This window comes from Phyllostomus hastatus, unplaced genomic scaffold (assembly GCF_019186645.2).
Source record: "Phyllostomus hastatus isolate PE091 unplaced genomic scaffold, TTU_PhHast_1.1 phas_contig_137, whole genome shotgun sequence".
Classification (NCBI taxonomy): domain Eukaryota; kingdom Metazoa; phylum Chordata; class Mammalia; order Chiroptera; family Phyllostomidae; genus Phyllostomus; species Phyllostomus hastatus.
This window is the reverse complement of record NW_025333583.1, coordinates 19048486-19069686: the sequence shown is the minus strand read 5'-3', so window position 1 is coordinate 19069686 and position 21201 is coordinate 19048486. Positions and strand designations below refer to the sequence as shown.

Sequence of the window (21201 nt, the reverse complement as noted above, 5' to 3'; positions counted from 1 at the left end):
GTGATTCCTTATCTGCACTTGGTCAGGGGACGTTCGTTCCCTGGAGAACAGTGGCTCAGATACCATCTTGACCACTTCCAGTCTTCCTGGGCACACAGGTTGAATTGCTCGCCGGCCTCCTGGACTCAGGGTAGGTCCAGCCATACATTCCGGTTTCTGGAACAGTAGCTTTCCACCAGCACTAATCAGTAAACCTGTTAACTATAACTTAATAGTTTTTAACTCTTGCGTTCCCCCCTCATTTTCACTGTTGTAACCATGCAGGTATTGTTCACTCTTGAGTAACGATGCTTGCTTCCTGTCTTCTGCAGATTTTTGGTTCTCCTCGAGTTAATGAACTTTGTTTAGTTTTCTTTGACACTCATGCTTTCTCTTTTCTTTTCGTAATTGTTGTCTGAAATGACTCTCAGTACCATTTTCCATAAAGTTAAAATTGTCATAGAATCATCAATTTTATATTTTTCCCTGATATTATGGAGCCCTGCAGGAGTGCTGATCCAATCTGGGATGATTGCTGCCTAACCTCCTGCATAGCTCTCATGTTAAAGCTGTTGCTATTTTTTGGAAATTAATTTCCCATCTCTTTTGTGTTGGATCTTCTGTTTCCTGGGTGCTCCATTTTGGTGGGACAGAGTTTTCTAATTGCCTGAGAGGAGTGGCTGAGAAAGGTTGGCTCTAAGCCTGGATGCTAGTTTTTCTGGGATTGGTTGAGGGAACAGGGTGGCAATGTGTAGCATAGACCCCTATTTGCACTCTATAGGCTTCTGTGTTCAGCCCTTTTCTGTACCTGATGTCTTGGAGTCTGGATCCTACTAAAGGTCAGTTTCTTTAGATACTATGTCTCTTGCCTCTTGATGGGGAGATAGTGGTTGGCAACTAGGAGTTTCCATGTATATTTGTTTCCAACATATATATATATATGTTTCCAACATATATCCATTACTTAAATATATTTTCCGATAATTTTTAAATTATATTTTATCAATTATGCTTTCACAGTTGTCAAATTTTCTTCTCTGTCTCCCCTCCACGCAGCACCCCCCACTCCCTGAGGCAATTGCCCCACCATTGTTCATATCCATGGGTCATGCGTGGAAGTTCTTTGGCTACTCCATTCCCTGTACTGTATTTTGTATCTCTATGGCTAGTCTGTCACCACCTATTTGTATTTCTTACTCCCCTCATCTCTTCACACATTCCTCCACACTCCCCTCCCATGTGGCAACCCTCAAAATGCTCTCTGAATCCATGATTCTGTCTCTGTTCTTCTTATTTGCTTAGTTTTTTTATTCAATTATTGACAGGTATGTGTTTATTACTATTTTATTGTCCATAGTTTCAACCTTCTTTTCTTAAATAAGTCCCTTTTACATTTCATATAATAATGGCTTGGTGATGATGAACTCATTTAGTTTTTTCTTGTCTGGGAAGCTCTTTATCTGCCCTTTGATTCTAAATGATATCTTTGCTGGGTAGAGCAATCTTGGCTATAGATCTCTGCTTTTCATGACTGAATATTTGTTGCCAATCCCTTCTAGCCTGCACTGTTTGTTCTGAGAAATCAGCTGACAGTCCTATGGGGACTCCCTTAGAGATAACTAACTGCTTTTCTCTTGCTGCTTTTAAGATTCTCTCTTTAACCTTGGACATTTTAATTATGAAGTGTCTTGGAGTAGGCCTCCTTGCATCCATCTTGTTTGGGATTCTGTGCTTCTTGGACTTGCATGTCTATTTCATTCACCAAATTTGGGAAGTTTTCTTTCATTATTTTAATAGAATTCCAATTTATTGCTCTTTCTTTTCTCCTTCTGGCACTTCTATGAGGCAAATATTGGGACATTTTAAGTTATTTCAGAAGCTACTTATACTATCCTTGTTTTTTGAATTCTTTTTTCATCTTGTTGTTTTGCATGGCTGTATTTTGCTTCGTTATGTTCCAAATCATTGACATTATTCTCAGCTTTATTCGCTCTAGTGTTGTTTTTCTGTAAATTGTTCTTTATTTCAATTAGTGTATCCTTCATTTCTGACTGGATCTTTTTTATGCTGTTCACATCCTCACTATGTTCCTTAAGCAACATTATAACCAGTGATTTGAACTGTGCATCTGATAGATTGCTTATCTCCATTTAGTTTAGTTTTTTCTTTCTGTACTTTTGATTTGTTCTTTTATTTGGGCCATGTTTCTTTGTCTTCTTGTTTTGGTAGCCTCCCTATATTTGTTTCTATGTATTAGGCAGAGCTGCTTTAACTCCATGTTTTGGTAGTGTGGCCTCAGGTAGTAGGTATCCTGTAGGATCCAGTGTCACAACCTCCCCTATCACCTAAGTTGGGTACTAGAGGTGTGCCCTTTGTCCACAGGGTGGACAAGAGGGTGGGCTGAATACACCCTCTTGTAGTTGAGCCTTGGTTGCTATTGACAGGTCAGTGAGAGGGATTTACCGAAGCCAGTCAGTTGCAAGGATTGGCTGTGACCACTGACCACTAACCTCACCCCACCTACTTCTATTTTTCATGGGCCCTCTTATCTCCAAGTTTCCCAGGTGGACTGGTTTGTTTTTCATGCTAGTTGTCTCCATCTAAGGACACTTGGGTTTGACCTTTCTCCTCCCCGATATGTCATTACTTCTTTATCCATTTTCTGTCTTTCATATTATGCTTTGAATTGCATGTATCTCCCAGTTTCAGGAAGATAGAGTGTATGGTTTTGTATTTAGATTTCCTTGTTTGGGGATGATTTCCAAGGAAGAAAGGATGGGATGGTATTCACAAGTATAACCATGGGTATATGTTAACTGATCATTCTTTTTTTGAAAATCCTCACCCAAGCATATGTTTTATTGATTTTAGAGAAAGGGATGGGGGAGAGAGAGAGGGAAAGAGAGAGAGACATACAGACAGACATTGATGTGAGACATTAACATAGGTTTGTTGCCTCTGGTATGCATGTAATCTAGGGATTGAACCTACAAACTAGGTATGTTCCCTGACCAGGAACCAAACTCATAACCCTTTGGTCTATGGGACAGTGCTCCAACCAAATGAGTCACCAGCCTGGGCTTTCTATCTGCAACTTAAAAAAAATAAGCACTAAATTAATTTTCTTGCAAAAGTAAAGAACAGATCTACAGTCATCAGTTTTTACATTATATTTATATATATGTGTGATGGAATAGATGTATACATATATAAATTTATAGAAATGATATTATGATATACTCTCAGAAAACTTTTCTTCAACATTCTGATTATTTTTCTATAATTTTAGAAATGTTTCTTCATAAGGTGAAGTTTGAATCCTTTTCTTATTGTTGTTGTTTGCCTGCTCCAGAATTGCCATTTCTGCTTGGGGGTTTTTCCTCCACTATATTTACAATTGAATAGTATAACAATGGTATAGTGATACCGTAATTTTAGGCAAAACTACATAGATTTCATGGTCATCAGTGTAGAGAGAAAGTGGGGAAGAGTGTTTCCTCCTGGTCAGAATTTTGACATAGGGAAAACTGGCCTCACATTCTGATACTTCTCTTTCTGGACCTTTTGTGTACTTTTGTTGACTTTCTTATTTCTCAAGCCCAGGAGATCTCTTTGCCCTCTAAACTGTCAGTAAACCTCAGTTTGGAAGAATTGCAGGACAGTAATAATAACGGGCACTGTTTATTGCACATCTGTGATAAAGATAAATTGTACCAGATGTTGGAATTACAGCAATACATGAGTTAGAAAGAAATGGCTCTGCCATTGTAGAATTCAAGAGTGTGCTACCGAGAAAGAAAATATATTAAGGTGTACACCTGTGTGCCTACTATATATGTGCCTGTGTTTGAATATGTAATGCATTTCTCACAATTTGGTGAGGGTTGATGGCATTGTTCTCATGTAAGGGGAGTTTGGATTTCTAGCTAGTCTTACCTACTTTAATGCTCACACTTTCCCAGCTAAACAATTTCATTTTGAGGGGTAGAGTTAATCGCCTTCTTTATGCTGTCCATGCCCAGTCACACCTGGAATGTCTTACCCCAGTAGTTGGGAAGGGAACACCTGAGATGCAAATAACATATAGACCCCTTCTTCTATATTCCTGGAAATATTTTTATTTAAAAGAAAAGTTACTTTTTAATATGTTTAATGATGTTGAAAAAGCAGTAGAATTTTAGGTGGTGGTATAAAAGTCTTACTTGGTGTGGGGCAAGGCATTCTTCCACAGGCTAGACAGGCAGTTGCTGCCGTTTGGTATCTTCTTGTCTGTGCCACGCTTATTCAGCTGACCAGTGGACTAGCTCTCCCACTTCAGTGGCCGCGTAAGGGATAAGGAGCCTTTTTCTGAGCTTTGACTTTTTTTATAAATGATGCAAATGGACTTGCCCAAGGGCCCAGCCTTTTGTTAGGAGACCTGACTCCCATTCTGCAGACTGCCACTGACTTGCCTCCTCACATCTTTGCTCAAATGTCATCCTTTCAATAAGACCTGATCTAATACCCCGTTAAAAAATATAAGCTCTCTGTGCTTCCCACCTTCCTCACCCTATTCTATTTTTTCTCCCAAATCACTTACAACTTCCTAACATATCATTTCATTTAATAATTTATTTAATAATTTATTTCATTTAATAATTCATTTCTGCCTGGTTTCACTCCTTACTGAAAATGTAAGTTTTATTTTTGCAAAGATGGGGATTTTCTCCTCCATTTTGTTCTTGGATGGTTGGAAAAATCCAACTTATACTTGTTGCAGAAGTGACAACAAATGCCATTGGATGCAATCCAGAGTGTTTCTACTTCCTTTCTACTGCCCTTGGCTTTATCAAAAGGTCTAGGTCACATGGTTCAACCTTTTATTTTAGTGTTCTAAGTTCCTTTCACCTTCTCCTTTATTATTCCTTTGTTTCTCCTCATCTTCAATCATATCACAAATTTATAATGAATGCCAAAAGTAGTTTTAGGTGATGGGGATATGAAAGTGAAGAACACTTCTGTATCATGGAACTCACGTTCTAGTTGGGGGAGAATAAGTCATAAAAATGAACAACCCTCCTCTTCTTGGTAGAGGTTGGAGGTGCGGTCAGATCCCTGTAACATAAGGAGGCAGAGGGAAAGGACTCCTGCCCCCTTAATGTCACATTTTCTATGCCCACGGTTTCCAGTCTGCTGGTTCTATCCTCAAGCATTGGCACATGGGTAAAAAAAGAATTGGCACATTGGCACGTGGGTAACAAATAATTGAATAAAATAATGCAGTGTTTGATACAGGCAATGTGGAAGAGAATCAGCTTCAGATGGACAGTCAGGAAGGGCATCTTTGAGCAGGGGATATGTGAGCTTGACCTTTTCTACTTCCTTTCCTGTGCTTCTGTGCTTCCTTTTGCTGTATCTATGATCCATCTGTATCCTCCAGAATGACTGCTCTGGAGAAACAAGCAGACAATGGTGTCCCAGTACTTCTGAAAATCAGAGACAGATAATCCTTCACCATTCCTCTTACTGCTAGACTGAAAAGCTGTCTTGTAAACAGTGAGCAGGAATAAAGTTGATGAGGTCTTTATGTTTATTTTAGTTAACTGATTTTTATAAACACTGCCACCAGTATCTCTTGCGATGTAAGTTAAAATTCTCTTTTCTGTGTCTTAATTTCCTCAGTGATGGAGCATAAACTTTGTGTTTGAATAAAGAGTTAGAGGTCATGGTAGTTAACTGTAGAATGCTTTAAGCTTTCTTCATTCATTCATATATGCAAAGCTACACATACATTTGGCAGTATCTGTGAAGGGAATCTTCAGAGTTACTTTAAAAAGATGCCAGCATCATAACAGCAAGTATTTAATTGGCTGTGTTAAGTAAATCTTGAGTTGTATCAATTTGCATTCTTACATTCTTATTAAAATCCATTTTGTAGCCAAATACTTTCTGGGGTTTTGTAATGAATAAATTATTTAAAAGTTTCTAGTTTGTCCTTCCTTCTCTTTGGGGATATGGCTGCTTCCATTCTTTGGTTGAAGTCTTTGCATTTCTCTGGAGCACAGAAGCTTCCAAAACCTTGGCATCCAGGTCTTTGGACTATAAAATTTCACTGAAAACAATGAATGGGAAACAGAATTTAAATTTGAAGCATAGTATTTCTGTGTTACCAAGTTAATAACAGTTTAATGTTTTAAAAGTCATACTGGGAATCTTTTGAAATAGATATATCAATTAAATTCATGTGTAATTTTTATGAATTTCAGAAGTTAACATTTATTTTTTCTGATAAAACTTTGGTTTTAAGATTACAGTATATTTTAGCCTAAAGATTTATATATGACTTATACCTTTTTGCATTTAACTCACCCTTACATCCATAGGGAAAGGAAATGTACATATTTTTGTGAAGAGTTAGACTGCACTGAGATGACAGAGGCTGTAGACTTGAAAATAATTAAAATTTATCCTTTTTTTAAAGCTCTAATCTAGATATCTGAACCTTTTTTTCCTCAATAAATTTAGGTTAATACCAGAATGAAAAATTAACCTTTAAAGTTCTTTATATAGAGAAGACTCCTAAGATTATGGATACTTCACAAAGCTTAATGAAAAATGACATGGCCTGATTAACATTCTTTTTAATATCTAGTTTATTTAATAAATAAGCTAGAACGTAAGTGATAAGTAAACTGTAAAATAAAATGTACACTTTGATGATTAAATATATTTCCTCCTCCTTGAAAAGGAAAGAATAATTTTATCAAAACTTCGATTACGAGGTAAAATAGAAAATTTCTCCTGGAATTGTTGGTGCTGTTATATTGCAATTACTTTCATTTAGGATTACATATCACAAAAAAACAACTATCTCCCTTGTGGCTTCGTCTATGTATATTCTTGTTTCCTCCTCTGTCAAACAGGATGGCTCGTATAGATGGTCTATGAAACAATGAGTTCCTACTAGTTTTTGAAGTTAAGAATTTACTGGTCAGGGCTCGAAAACACCAATTTTTTGGTGGTTGAGGGGAAGGGCGGTGGGGATGAGTTGTTTTAAAGTAAGAAATTATCCTATTTGTAAATAATGTAAGTAATATAAAGTTCTCAGTTTTTTTCCATTCCCAGAGTAATTCTTTTACCTTGGAAGACTTTAAAAATTATATATAAATTAGTGAATTTTTAGGTCACACAGCAAGACACTAGTATCGTCAGATGAATTAGGAAATTTAAAACACAGTGGTTTGCTTATCGACTTTCTGCTCAGAGATGCACAGTAATTGTGGAACCATGCTGCACTACTGAAAACAGTGTTCTTGTTTTAAAGATTTTATTTATTTATTTTTAGAGAGGGAAGGGAGGGAGAAAGAGAGAAAGAGAGAGAAAAACATCAATGTGTGGTTGCTGGGGGCCGTGGTCTGCAACCCAGGCATGTGCCCTGGCTGGGAATCAAACCTGCAACACTTTGGTTTGCAGCCCGTGCTCAATCCACTGTACTGTGCCAGCCAGGGCTTGAAAACAGTATTCTTATGAGATAGAGATTCTTTTTCTTTCAAGAATGTTTTCTCATTGCCTTGATGTAAAGCCTGGAGGAGCTTTAAAGCTTCCAGGTGCTATAGGTTTGAGGGTTGGAAGGGTCTTCAGGATCATGTCATTTCTATTTCTCCTTACCCTACAGCATCCTTGAGATATGGCAGTCTAGCTGTTGTTTAACTTCTTACAGGAATGGAGAACTCACTATTTCATCACAGAACCTAATCTACTCTTAAAACCACTGTTTTTGAAAGATCTTTCTTATGTTGAGCTTCAATCCACTTCTTTATTGTTTATGTAACTTTTCAGGATAACAAGCACATCTTTCTTGTGCCTTTTCATTTGATGGGAGTCTCATGTGGTCATTTAAAACTTACACAAATTCATCTATAAAAGCTCAACTAAAGAAAAAGAGCGGGATAGGAATTTGAATACTGTAGCTAATTTAACTTGTATGAACAATAGTGTGTATCTCAGGGGAAGCACGAAATGAGAGACTGCTACAGCTTTGTTGTTTCAGCTCCTATGTGCTTATGGCTGGAGTATGATTGGAAGGGTGTAATATAAGCAGTTTTCACAGAACATGGTCTCCTACATGATCCAGATACTTTATCTGGCACTTAATTGAAAAGACAATGATTTGCTGCAGTCCTGGTTGAAAACAAGGAGTGTCAGAGTTACTGAAAGGAGTTACGCTTCCAGTGTGGTGTCTCCCTGAGAGATTCCCAGGGATAATTTTAACAGTAAGAAATTTGGGCCTTGCTAGGTAACATCAAGGGCTCAGTGTCCTGTAAACTGTGGTTCTTTTTTCCTTTTTTGTTCTCCAGTGTAAGCAAACCTAAATTATGCCTTTTGATGAGTGAGCCAACTTTTATCTCCCGTATGAGTGCTCCTCAGTTTGTTAATACTCATCTCTTAAATTTTGAAAAAAATACTCTAAGTGTGGCATGACCACTGTCGTATAGAATGAGATTATGACTTGTTGTGTTGTGGGCACAGTACTTCTATTATCATAGCTTAAAGTGGTGGTGATGTTTTTAGCAGACTGGTCACACTGTTGATTCACTTGAGCCTGTGGTCCACAGCCTCCACCATGGGTGTTAGAGGCTGTCAGTAATGTTCCATGTTCCGTTAGCTCCATGTCCCGTTAGTGGGATCATCTGGCCTCCCCAGTTTTTGAGCCTTCTATGTCCCCTTTCTTTCTTTTGCATTAAGATTCCTTCCTATACTTCTAAAGAATTTTGTTCCAAATAGCTTTTTAGTGTTCTTTATTTTGTGTACCTGTCAAGATGTCATGTGTGAAGGGAACTATTAGGTATTACAGTTTAAAAAAGAAATCACATTTTTAGAAGTAAAAGTTCTCCTCATTTTCATATAAACATTTTAAAAGTGTAACACACAGAAAAGTGCTCAAATGAGTGTAGCCAGTACACACATCAAGGAGTAGACTTACTCCAGAAGCTTTTGTGCCGCTTTTGACTCACTGTTCTTCCTCTCTCAAAGGGTAAGCAGTCTCCTGACTTCTAATGTTGTGAATTAATTCTGCTTGTTTCTGAGCTTATCTGCATGAGATCACATACAGTATGTGCTTTTTTTTGGTATTTGGTGCTTTTGATTAATGTTATGCATATATTCACTCATATTATTGCATAACGTTATATTATAGTTTGTTCATTCGTGTTGATGTTTAGTATTCCACTGCAATATGTATCCATTCTACTGGTGATGAATATTTGGTTTGTTTGCAGCTGTGTAGGTGTAAGGAATAAGCTGCTATGAATATTTTAGTGCCAGTCTTTGGTAATTGTATATACTCGTTTTTGTTGAATATATACTCGAGAGTAGGATGTTTCTGTTAGATACTACTAGTTTTCCAAAGTTATTGTACAAATTTACACTCCCATCATTGGTACCTGAGAATTCTGGCTGCTCCACATCCCCGAAATCCTAACCCTAACCTTAGTTAATTCTAAGATCAACATCTTAACAATACTGAGCTTCGGTTTTCACAAAACAGATTTCAATCTATGAAACTCCTCTTGAATTTTTTCCAGTTCTTTATGTTTTAATATAGAAGTTTTATATATTTTGTTAGACTCATCCCTAAATATTTTTTTGATGCCATCATAAATATTATTCTTAAAAATTTCATTTTTCTATTTGTTACTGGCTTGTCTTATTGACTGAGATACTTTTTATTGTGCATTGGTGGTGAATATTCTCAAGTGCTTGTATTTCATCTCCTGTGATGAACATCTAATTTTTATGCTTGTTTTTCCTCTGTTGATTTGGTGAGTGACCTTGGTTGACTTTTGAATTTTAAACCATTCCTGCATTACTGGAATAAATTCCACTTGGTCATGGTGTATTATCCTTTGTATATATCACTGAATTAGATAAATCTAAGATTTTGCATGTGTATCGCATGTAGATTTTTGTAATTTTTATAATTTTTCTTGTCCATGGAAAGTATTAATATTATACTGTTCTCATAAGAAGAGATGGGAGAAATTTTCTCTTTTTTAGTTTCTAGAAGTATTTGTATGAGATAAACACTATATCTTTCTTAAACATTAGGAACATTTTAACTATGAAGTAATCAGAGCCTGGTATTTTCTTTTTTATTTATTTTGTTTATTTTTTTACTTTTTTAATTGAATTTATTGGTGTGACATTGGTTAATAAAATTATATGGGTTTCAGATGTACAGTTCTATAATACATATACTGTACATTGTATTGTGTGTTCACCACCCCAAGTCCAGTCTCCTTCCATCAGCATTTATCCCCCTTACACCCTCTCTTACCGTCCCCCTCCCCCTTTCCCTCTGGTAATCACTATGCAACGTTCTGTTCTGTTTTCTTTTCTGAATCCCTTCACCTATTTTATTTAGCCCCACAACACCCATGCTCTCTGACAGCTGTCAACCTGTTCTCTATGAGTCTGTTTCTATTTTATTAGTTTGTTTTGTTCATCATTATTTATCTTTCTCCAACCGGCTTATTTCACTTAGCATAATGCTCTCTAGGTCCATCCATGCTGTCCCAAAGGATGAGAGTGTCTTCTTTTTTTATGGCTGAGTAGTATTCCACTAGAGCCTGGTATTTCCTTATGAGAAAGATTTTTATAAGTAATACATTCAATTTATTTAATTGTCATTTTGTACTATCATAGTTTCTATTTTTATTGTCATTTTAATCATTATTAAAATATTTTACTTATTTATGTTTAGAGATGGGGGAAGGAGGGAAAAAGAGAGGGAGAAGAACATGTTTGACTGTCCCTCAGTTGCCCCTCACAGATACCCCCCAACCAGCCAGCAGCCCAGGCATGTGCTCTGACCACACCTCCAACTGGGGGCCTTTTGCTTTGTGATGATGCTCAACCAAGAGAGCCATGCCAGTCAGGGCTACTGCCAGTTTTGATAAGTTGTATTTTTCAAAGAATTTGTTTGTTTTATATAAATTGTCAGTTTCATAGCTTGGATGATCTGTAAGGTCTTTCTTGTTGTCTTCCTTCTTGATGCTGGAAATTTATTTATTTATTTTTGACCATTCCTATTAGGTATTTATCAATTTTATGAAACCTTTTATAGAACCAAGTTTGATATATTTGTTTTATATTTGTTTATTTCATTGAATTTTGCTCTATATTTTCTTTCTTCTGTCTGCATTTAGCTAGCTCTTCTTTTTCTAGCCCCTTGATTTTAGGTCTTCTTTTTTGCTAATATTTGCATAAATATATCATTAAGTACTGCTTTAGCTGCATCACACAACTTTTGTGTTTAATTATTTTTAAGTTAGAACTATTTTCTAATTTTTACATTTTTACTCTATAGATTATTCAAAATGTATTTCCTGATTTCCAAACAGCCAGATAATTTCTAGATACCTTTCTGTAGTTGATTCCACTGTGATCAGTTAACATATTCTGAATAATTCTAGACTTCTAAAACTTGGTGTATATTTATTTCATGTGCACTTGTAAAGAATGTATTTTCTGATCTTTTAGGGTGCAGTGTTTTGAGTATATGTATGTAATATAAATAATTTAGGTTACTTTGTTAATTGTGTTCAGATGATTTATGTCTTACTGACATTTTTTGTCTTCTATTTTTTTGTCATAAATTTGACACTGTGATTGTGAATTTTTTAAATCTGTTCATTTTGGCAGCATATATGTGTTGAAATTATACTATCAGGTATGTACAAATTTAGAATTAAAATTTTTTTTTCTGTTAGACCTTTTTACCATCATGTGATGTCCTCCTTTACTTTTAGTAATATTTCTTAAGGTCTCTTTTACCTGATGTTAGATTATAGATTTTTAAAGCTAGAAGTAGAGATTCATAGTTCTGTTTTTGAACTCCCCAGGTATTACTTTCAACCCAGCATAAAACCTCTTGGTCCCTTCTAGTTTTCCTGAATTCTTTGGAAACGTACTTGGTTAAGGTGGCAGCAGCTCATCTTTTCTCAAGTTTGCTCCTGGTTGATCTATCTCAGGAAGGTAGAGGCGTATTCTGAAGACCGGACTAGCTCATAATAAAGTCTATATTCATTTGTGCCTTTTCTAGCTTAATTCTTTCCTTTCACACGCTGGGGCTGCTCTGCTAGTCTTTGCTCTGGCACCACTTTCTGGAACTCCTTGTTTTCCCTCCTCTGTCTGTGCTTGGTGTCATTCCTGTGCCCTGCCTGCCCTAGTCTTCACACCAGCTCTGACCACTGTGTCTTCCCTGTGTCCATTCTGGGGCACCTGATTCTCTCTTGGTCTTGCACAGAAGGAAGAACGACTTCAAGGGATGATAATAGGAGTAGTTAGAATGTGAGTGCATATAAAACTTCATAATTCTCTACAGAAGTTCTAATGACCCAACTTCTTCCTTTGTAGGAAAATCTTCTTTTTATTGCTTACCAAAGATTTGATTTCATGATTTTGAGGATTTGTGTTTGGAACCTTCCCTCACTTGTGAAATACCAGACACACTTATGCAAAGACTTTCCATTTTCCACTATTGCACTCTTGTGTCCTCTACACTTGGACTCTCTGTGGTACATTGTGCAGAAGGCCATAGGTCCTTTAGGATCACTAATGATGAAGCAGTTGAAGCCAAGAGGAATGATTTGCCTGGATCCATATAGTTAAGTAGTGATAATAATGGATATGATCCCCTGCCTTATCCTTAAATAATGGTTCTTTTCGTTAAGTTCTTTCATCTAATTTTTTTTTCTCTGTTAATAAATGCACCTTTGTCTCTGCTGTTTATTAAACATCTGACCTTGAGTAAGTTAGTTTACCTACCTTTGCCTTGCTTTCCTCACTTCTAAAATGGATTGGTAACCACTTCATGAGTCTGTTTGAAGATAAATGTTTAATCATATAAAACATGCAGTACCTGTTATATGCCCTGGCCTATAAGTAGGTAGTAAAACAAATTACATGCTATTATGATTATGACAATAAAGATAATGATGGACATGTTAAAATCTTATTTCCTGGCTATATTCCACCAAATTCCCAGAGTTCAATTCTACAAGGAAAATTCTAGTTTTCCATTAACTTTCATTTTACAATTGTTCTTATTTTCCAGTGGTTAAGATTTTTCTTGTGAAAATACAAGCCACAAAAAAGCAGTTACATTATTGAGCACTGTAATTACAACCACTGATCAACACAGCCCTTCTCTGGACATTGGCTTCTCTTTGCAGAGATTTCCTCTTGTTTCGACCTTGCCACCATTGTAGGGCATTTCTGTCCTGTTGGACCACAGGCATTTTATTTAGAAACCTCCACATTTTCCCTCTTTCGATTATTGACATAATCTCAGTGCTCGTAGTCACAGCATTTTAGTATCTGGCTTGCTAGTTCACTCCTCCAAGTATTGGAGATAGAAAATTGTTGTTCTTCAGAACTATGGCTAATATAAATTTTCTAAGTAATGGGGGCAAATTTCATGTCATCTACCTGCAGTGAAAAAATATCTGTTGCTGTTAACATCATGCCTCTTTGGAACAGCTTTTACATTGATCATTAAAAGTACCCCATAATTGTCTTCTTCCCAGAATGCATATGTTTTAGTTTCCTATATCAGTTCACCCTTGTAGATTGTTTTAAAATTCCAGTAGTGTTTAAGTTAACCATGCATTATTTTAAAAAAACATAAGATACTATCAGAGGTGGATAAAACATAATGTATATTATGTGATTTTTCAATACTTTAATGATCCTAGGAGTGTGATGAGATTTATTTCATAGCACATGTTCTAGAGACATTTTCAAAATAATTTAAAAGTTATATGTGTTGGATATTTTTACAATCTAAAAGTAGATTAAGTGTCACAATCATGAAAAAATACAGTATATTTTTCCAAGTGATTAATTGTGTGAACCATGACATGTATGTGAACATCTTTTCATGTTTGATCAGTTTTATTCCTGATGGTAATAAAAGCAAGTAAATGAAATGCAAAATGTTGACTGCAAGGTAATGGTTGAAATTTTTACATGCATAAAGGAGTCAGGGTGAATTTATGGTCTTGTGGTAGCTGTTGGCTGTTAATGCTCTATGTGTATTTTTATAGTGATCTATCTCACCGTGGCCAAAATACCATGGGGACAAAAGGCACAGTTGGTGTGTACTGTGCTTGTTGATTTACCTCTATTGGATATGTAAAATATTAATTGAGGCTCCTCTCATATAGCGTCTGTTTTTGTGCAGGATTAGACGTGTGATCACAATTAGCCATTCCTTCTTTGACATAAATGATATGCAATATCAATATGGAATGAGGCGAGTTAAAATTGCACAGTCTTTTTTATATTCCGTCAACATGTATTTCACTTAAAAACTTTTTTAGGGGGTGCTGCATATGTGATTCCAAAATATAACAAATTACTTTGATCCCTTTCCTTAATTCTGTAAAACCTTTGACTTCTGTACTCTTTTGAATCAAGGGGAAAAAATGTCTTAGTTTCAACTCCTGTGCTTCATTTTCCAGAACACTTAGATCCCACCAGTTTGTGGGAGAGAGAGAAGCTGTGTGACTCGACAACCCCACCTGCTGCTACTTGTCTGCTGCACCTTGTGCCACCCATCAGATCCTTTCCCTTGCTGTTCCTTGATTTCCGTATTTTAAATCAGCCTTTGGTTTTCATCTCTCTGCTCCTACCTCTAGGCAGGAAGATGTATATTTTAAATTGTACTGTTGTTTTTGAGGGGTAATTGTTTACTTTAGTCTTAGTTGATAACATCTGCTTCTACAGACTGAACCTGAGAAAAAAGTAGACAACTTAATAAATGCCAACTTTTAAGTAATTGAATATAAGAAAGCAAACTTTTTAGAATACATCATCTATTATAAACATGTTTAAAATCAACAGATTTTTATCTATAGTGCTGTAATATATCAAAAACTAACTCAACAGAAGTTAATAGAAATTAATTAAATTGAGCTCCTTTTGTAAGAAGGCTCTTTTTACCAGGGTAATGTAATGCTCCATAGATTTAAGCCAGAAGTCCTGGGTAGGTTTGGAAAAGTGTGTTGCTCGTGGCATGGCTGTAGCAAAAAGATTCAGATCTGAAAGATTACTGGGGGAATTATTTCTTGCTCTCTTTTCTGCATAGTCTCATGGCCTTTGTATACCCCAGTATTCTTCCTATTTAGAACCCCAGTATTCTCCCTATTTAGAACCTAGTCTATTATCATTAGCTCACCTTTTATAGTACAATGACCTTGAGTTGGTAAAGATCTCTGATTAAAGATTCTGATTGAGGGGTATCTTATGCTTTTCTTACCTGGTTGTATAATCATTGCTCACATCCTTGTAGACTGTATCTGGGCAATAGAATCAGGCAAAATTCCTTAATAAATCATTAGTGTTTCCACTTAAAAGCCTAGTATTAGAAGCAGAAGGAATTCCTTTCATTGTGCTTGGAATATCTCTTAAGATACTCTATAGAAAACTTAATTTTGAAATGTCAGAAGCTTAGCTAAGGAGAATTCCTTTGAATTTTTAAAGCCCATTACTTTATCAAGTCCAATTACTGAAAAGCTATGTATTTGGGCCACATTTCAGTAGCCTTTGCATAGATGCTTTACAAGAATTATTATTTAATGGTGTGCACTTGACTTACTATTTAATAGTACGGGACAGTTAAAGGGGAGGCTGTGTGACAACCTCTTCTTGTTTCTATTAGTTTTTGTAGAATTGCACTTGAATTCCGTGGGTAATGTTAGTTCTTAATACTTTATAAAGATTTATGTAGTAAAGGTTGAGAGCTTTATCCTAGAATTTCCATTTCTTTTCACAAACTGGTATCCTTTTATTGGAAACTAAGTGATTTATAGCTCAAAAGTTTCCCAGTTTGAGAGGCTTTCTAAGAATCACAGAACCAAATTGATTATGGCTTTGCTCTTCTGGTAAAAACTTTACTAATTTTTTTCATGGGTTCATGTTCTTGTCTCGTTAGTATAATGCTTCACTCTCATACCTTTCCTAGAAATGGGAAGTGCATAAGTAACTGAATGAGCTACATTATTTAATTCTAAGCTGTAGTATCAGTATATCTAGCCATATATCAAATTGAGAAAACAGTTCCTTCCTCAAACCTTACACTCCTAAGCAGTTGTTTTTAAAAACAATACTTGGAAGTCTCCTAAATCAGTACCCCAGCTGAGTGAATCCCCACTTCAGCTCTGACACAGTTTGAGTTGCTGTTGCGCTACAGCAGATGGAACCCAGGGGAGACCTTCCTCCCGGTCTCACTGCAAATCTCAGAGCTGAGGACATGCAGAGAGCGTGGTGCTCCAAGTGAGCACAGGGTCGGTGGTCGCCCCGTGTCATTTGTACGTTCCAAAGTGATCGCTACTGCCATCCCAGATTTCTGCCTTTTGATTTTTTTTTCCTCTGCAGCTTTGGGATCTCAGTTGAACTTCCAATCCTCAGCTTCAGAAAGTACCCTCAAGCAGATCTTCCTTTTCCAGAGTACTCTTGGGATTACCTAAATTGTAGTTTATAAAAAAATTCTCGATGAAATGTATATATATTCTTTGATTTACTTATTCACATCAAACAGGATAAAATGCTGAATATTTATTGAAGTAAATAGCTAACTTTTGATTTTGGCATTTAAACATTTTATTATTACTAGAGCATATTTGTAATGAGCCAGTTCATTTCTTTTAAATTAAAACATGTATTACTTTTTTGAAAAGCTTGAGTCATGAAATTTGTTGATGGTTCTACAGGATCCTGGCTACTGGGTGAAGATCCATCACTTAGAATACACAGATGGAGGAATTCTGGATCCAGATGATATCTTGGCAGATGTTGTGGAAGACAAAGATAAGGTAGATGACTCTGAAAATATTCCTCTCTGTTTTCCTCTGTAGAGCTATGTGTTTTTCCAGGGATTGAGATCCTTAACAAACTCATGTGTCAGTTATTATTAAAAGATACCATCTGTTCAGGTTTCACCTGGATAGCCCATAAATCAAAGTTCTCCATTAGGTGTTTGGAAAAACTTTGTCAAAGTTTGGGAATCTGTTCAGGGTAGCCTAATTAGCAGACACGTCATTCCCAAGAGTTCCTGATATGCCTCAGTAAATTAGTGTCAGGCTCTGAGGCTGTCGGAGTTCTTTCTCACTGTCATCGATGTCTCTGGAGTTTACTCTTGGCCCTTGCTAAATATTCAACTTATGCCTGAGATTTGAACATGTTTCAAAGTAGAGAATAAAATGGGGAGGAAAGCCTTGTAATGAACTGTGGTGAAGACGTTTCTTAAAGTAATTGCCCACAACTATCTTTGCGATAGTTTTGTTTTCATTGCTAAAGTAAAACACTGAATTGAGAATTCCAAGAAAAAGTTTGAACATGTTTTGCCACCTACTTGGGAATAATCCCGTTGCAAATATCTTGTTTTAATGGGATTTTTTCCTCTGATGCCAAAATAAAAAAAGGTATAAAGTGTTCATTTGCAATAAACTGGATTATTGATGTTGGGGTATTGTTTATTACTACTTCTGTGCTAGGCGCCTCTTAACAATGGTTAATGTGTCCTTCAGAATTGAACTACAACTGTCCCTGGGAGATCACTGCATCAGAGTTTCTACTGTGCACCCTTCGTGCCGTGTGCACCAGGCCAATTTATATCTATAAATACGTTTCTCTGCATTGTTTTTTGCAGTATCAGGTATGGGTGCATGGGTACGTGTGTGTGTTAACCAGCTGGACTGGAATGTAAATTAGTGATTTATTGAACTTAGGTAAAATTTACATCTTTTTCATAAGATCTTTTTGGGCTTTTCAAATTTAATTAGTCTTTGCAGACATCCTGCCCACTTATTTTTCCTGTTTCCTGTTGGGACTTGATCCTGGTTTGGTTTGCCTTGCATTGCAATTAGCCACTTTATAAGGGACTTGTCACCCTAAATAGATTGTAAGCTCCTAGAGGACATGAACCAGGATATTTTTATTTCTATTATGTTCCTTGTGTTAATAACATCTGGTACAATGTCTTATCCAAACTCAAGTCTCAAAGAACACTTACTGAATTAATGAGTGAAAAAGAAGGCTTTATTCTCTACAATTGACTCTGGTTTTACATGGTTTGAATGCATACTTCTTTTTTGTTGTTTGGTCTCACAGTGAATAATAACATATTGATTGTATTCATAACTTTAAAGGAGGACTTTGACTTCTGTATATCACTGTTTTACTTTCTGTATATCACTGTCTTTGAAATAGCTTAGGGACTTGGATTGTTAATAAAGAAGTTCTTCCTTTCTCAAGTTTCACCGATGTCCAGTGTATTAACACGAAAAGCCAAAAAGTGGCAAGTTTAAGAAGAGCTGAAGAAAATGTCTCACCTCAGCTCATCCAAGACCTTGTTACAAGGTTGTTTCCATGAACAGTGCCCAGGGAAATAATTTGTTCTATAGAGCTCTTCCTTTTAGAGAATTCTTTTTAATTACCTTAGATTCAGAAACAGCATTATTGCATGTAATGTCCATTTTAAAGGAACTTCACCGTCACTACGAGATAAGGTGGAAGGGTAAAATAATTAGTTAAAATCCTAGCAAAGGATTAGTGCTGTTTGGGTTGACATTTAGCCATTCCTGTAATGTACTTTTCTCTTCTCCATGAAGCCTAACTTGTATTGTTCTGCAGAGTTCATGCGAATTTATACTTTTGATATTGCCAGAAAATATTCTACTCCTATCTCTTTTTAAAAATAATTTAAGCAACCAAGAGAGCATCACTGATTGTTTTTCCTTACATCCTCCCTGCAGACTTCAGATTTTCTCATAGTGCATATGTCTAGTGTGGAAAGAAGGTTCTGCCAGGCTTTATTCTACCTTACTTTTTCTCATTTTAGATTAAGCAGTAACTATAAATGATCCTTCTGGATGTTTAATGACATAGGAAATTCACCCAAGAGCCTTTGAGACATTGAGCTTAGATAAAATTACAACTCACCTGTTTTCAAATTGGCTATTTAATAATCTATTGCATTTAGAATACAGATGGAAAGCCCCTAGCAACCTTGATGGATGCACATAATCCTGGTGCCAAAGCCCACACACCTCAACTCTTAGAGAAGACTCACTACATGTAAGAAATTTTAATTAGGAACTTTGATAGCTTAGCTGCAAAGGATGAAGCAGGAAAAGCAGAAACTTAGAGAGTACTCTAGCCTGAGGTCATTTATAGCCATAAATGCCACAGAGTACCCTTCTGTGAAGACTAAAATTATAGGTTAAATAGTATTTTACTTAAAATCTGACATGGGGTTAATATAGTTTAGTCAGTTTTCTAAATAAAAGCAATGACTTTCTGAATTTTTGGCACCAGAAATAGTTTGTCTTTGGTCTTACCACTCTCATTCCTTTGGCTGGAGCAGCTTTGGAATTTTGTATCTTATGATAAATAATAGTTGTATAAGATTTGTGATGACACTTAATAATTATCCAGTTGGGACAGTCATTCTCAGAATTCTTCAGTTTTATATATCAGTCTGGTGATTCAAGTTCTTTGGGATAAATATCTAAGAACGTACAGCTTTTCACTAATGTCTCTTCTCTGACTGCCCAAGGCTACTGCTTTATTTCACCTAATAACAACTACTTAATATTTTATTGAGCACTAACAGTAGCCCAGAATGTCTTTGCACTTACATATTCTATTTTAGAGCAACCCTGTGGGCAGGAACCATATATTACCCCTATTTTTAATTTCTGAGAATAGTCACAGAAGCTGTAGGTGACTTGCTGAAGACCACACAGGTATAGTAATCGGCAGAATCAGACTCTGGAGCCTGGAATTTATATTTCGACACTCTGTGTGGTTCTCCTTCAATGTGCCAAACAGTGTGTTGGGTGTTTATATCTATAATTTCTAATTATGAAAATTCATCAATCATAAGTAATCAAAAATTTGTTTTTATGCAGTCACATGATTGTTGAGGAAAGATAACAGAACTATGTAATATAACACAATTAATTCAGAATTAGTGTGTCATGCATATATAGTTGGCTTCAACTGTCTTTGCCTGAAGCCTGCATCTAATTTCCTGTAAATGCCTGCCAGTTTTACCTCTGTTGCTTTCTCTTGTATCCCCCTTTGCAGGTCTCAGATTACTCAGTTCAGGTACAGTTTAATTCCAAGTGGACTTTATAGACTCCATTTGTTGGAGAAATGACACAAATAAATAAATGCTATATTCCAGTAGGTACTTTTCAGATAGATTGCAGAATGTGCACAAATTATGCACTGTGCTGTCTGCAGGGGGCAGAATAATAGCCCCAAAGACATCGACATGCTAATCCCCAGAATTTGTGGCAAAAGAGTCCCTGCAAAAGTGATTAAGGGCCTTAAAATGGAGAGGTTATTCTGGATTGTTTGGGCGAGCCCAGTGGAATCACAAGGGTCCCTATAAATGAAAGAGAAAGGCAGATTTCATATTAGAGAGATACAGTGTGAGAAAAATTGGACTGTCCAGTGCTGGCTTTGAAAATGTAGACAAAGAATGCAGTCAGCTTCTAGAAGCTGGAAAAAAAGCAAGGAATGAATTCTCCCATAGAGCCACTAGAAGGAACTCAGTGCTGCTGACCCCTTGATGTTAGACTACTGAGAATCATTTCAGACTTCTCTCCTCCAGAACTGTAAGTTAAATTTGTGTTGTTTGAAGGCACTGTATTTGTGGTGATTTATCATAGCAGCAATAGGATACTTATACACTGTTCCTTATCCAATTTTAAGCTTTTAAAGTGATAATGGCTTTCTCAGGTTTCATACTCTTTGGGCTTTTTAGATTTTGTAGGGCAGGGAATACATCTGCAGATTATTTTGATTGCTATGTGTGTTCCTTCCAAAGTCTATCACAAATTGATTCACAGCTTGTTGGGTGAGGCCTCACTCTTTGGGACTTCAATGTTATGCTGTTTTCTTCCATTGTGTAGAAGTCATTTCGGTGCCACACCCAAGAGCCAGTGACATCCCTTTATCAGTTTGTCACTGCAATATGTTACAGCTCTAAGAAGTCTAAAGATTAATGCTTAATAAGCCACTGCAAAGTTTATTGTTCACTAATTGCTAATTTCTGACTGTGAGAACATTTGAATATTGAACTTTTTCAATGATTGTTTTCCTTGTGAATTGTCATTATATTATTTTGACTTGGTTGTAGAAGACAATTGCAATATAATACTGAAATAC

At 36.3% G+C, this 21201-nt stretch overlaps 1 protein-coding gene and 1 non-coding gene across 2 annotated transcripts in view; both read left to right on the top strand.

The window, feature by feature from the left end:
* The window catches only part of PARD3B (par-3 family cell polarity regulator beta), a 975282-nt gene that overhangs the window by 121180 nt on the left and 832901 nt on the right, over positions 1–21201 (top strand). The window contains exon 2 of the mRNA XM_045852946.1: positions 16734–16835. Within this exon, the coding sequence (XP_045708902.1) occupies positions 16734–16835 (102 nt within the window). The remainder of the gene's footprint in view (positions 1–16733; positions 16836–21201) is intronic.
* On the top strand, positions 5034–5181 carry LOC123830094. The gene has a single exon (XR_006787698.1). It is a non-coding gene; the product is annotated as a small nucleolar RNA SNORA57 (small nucleolar RNA).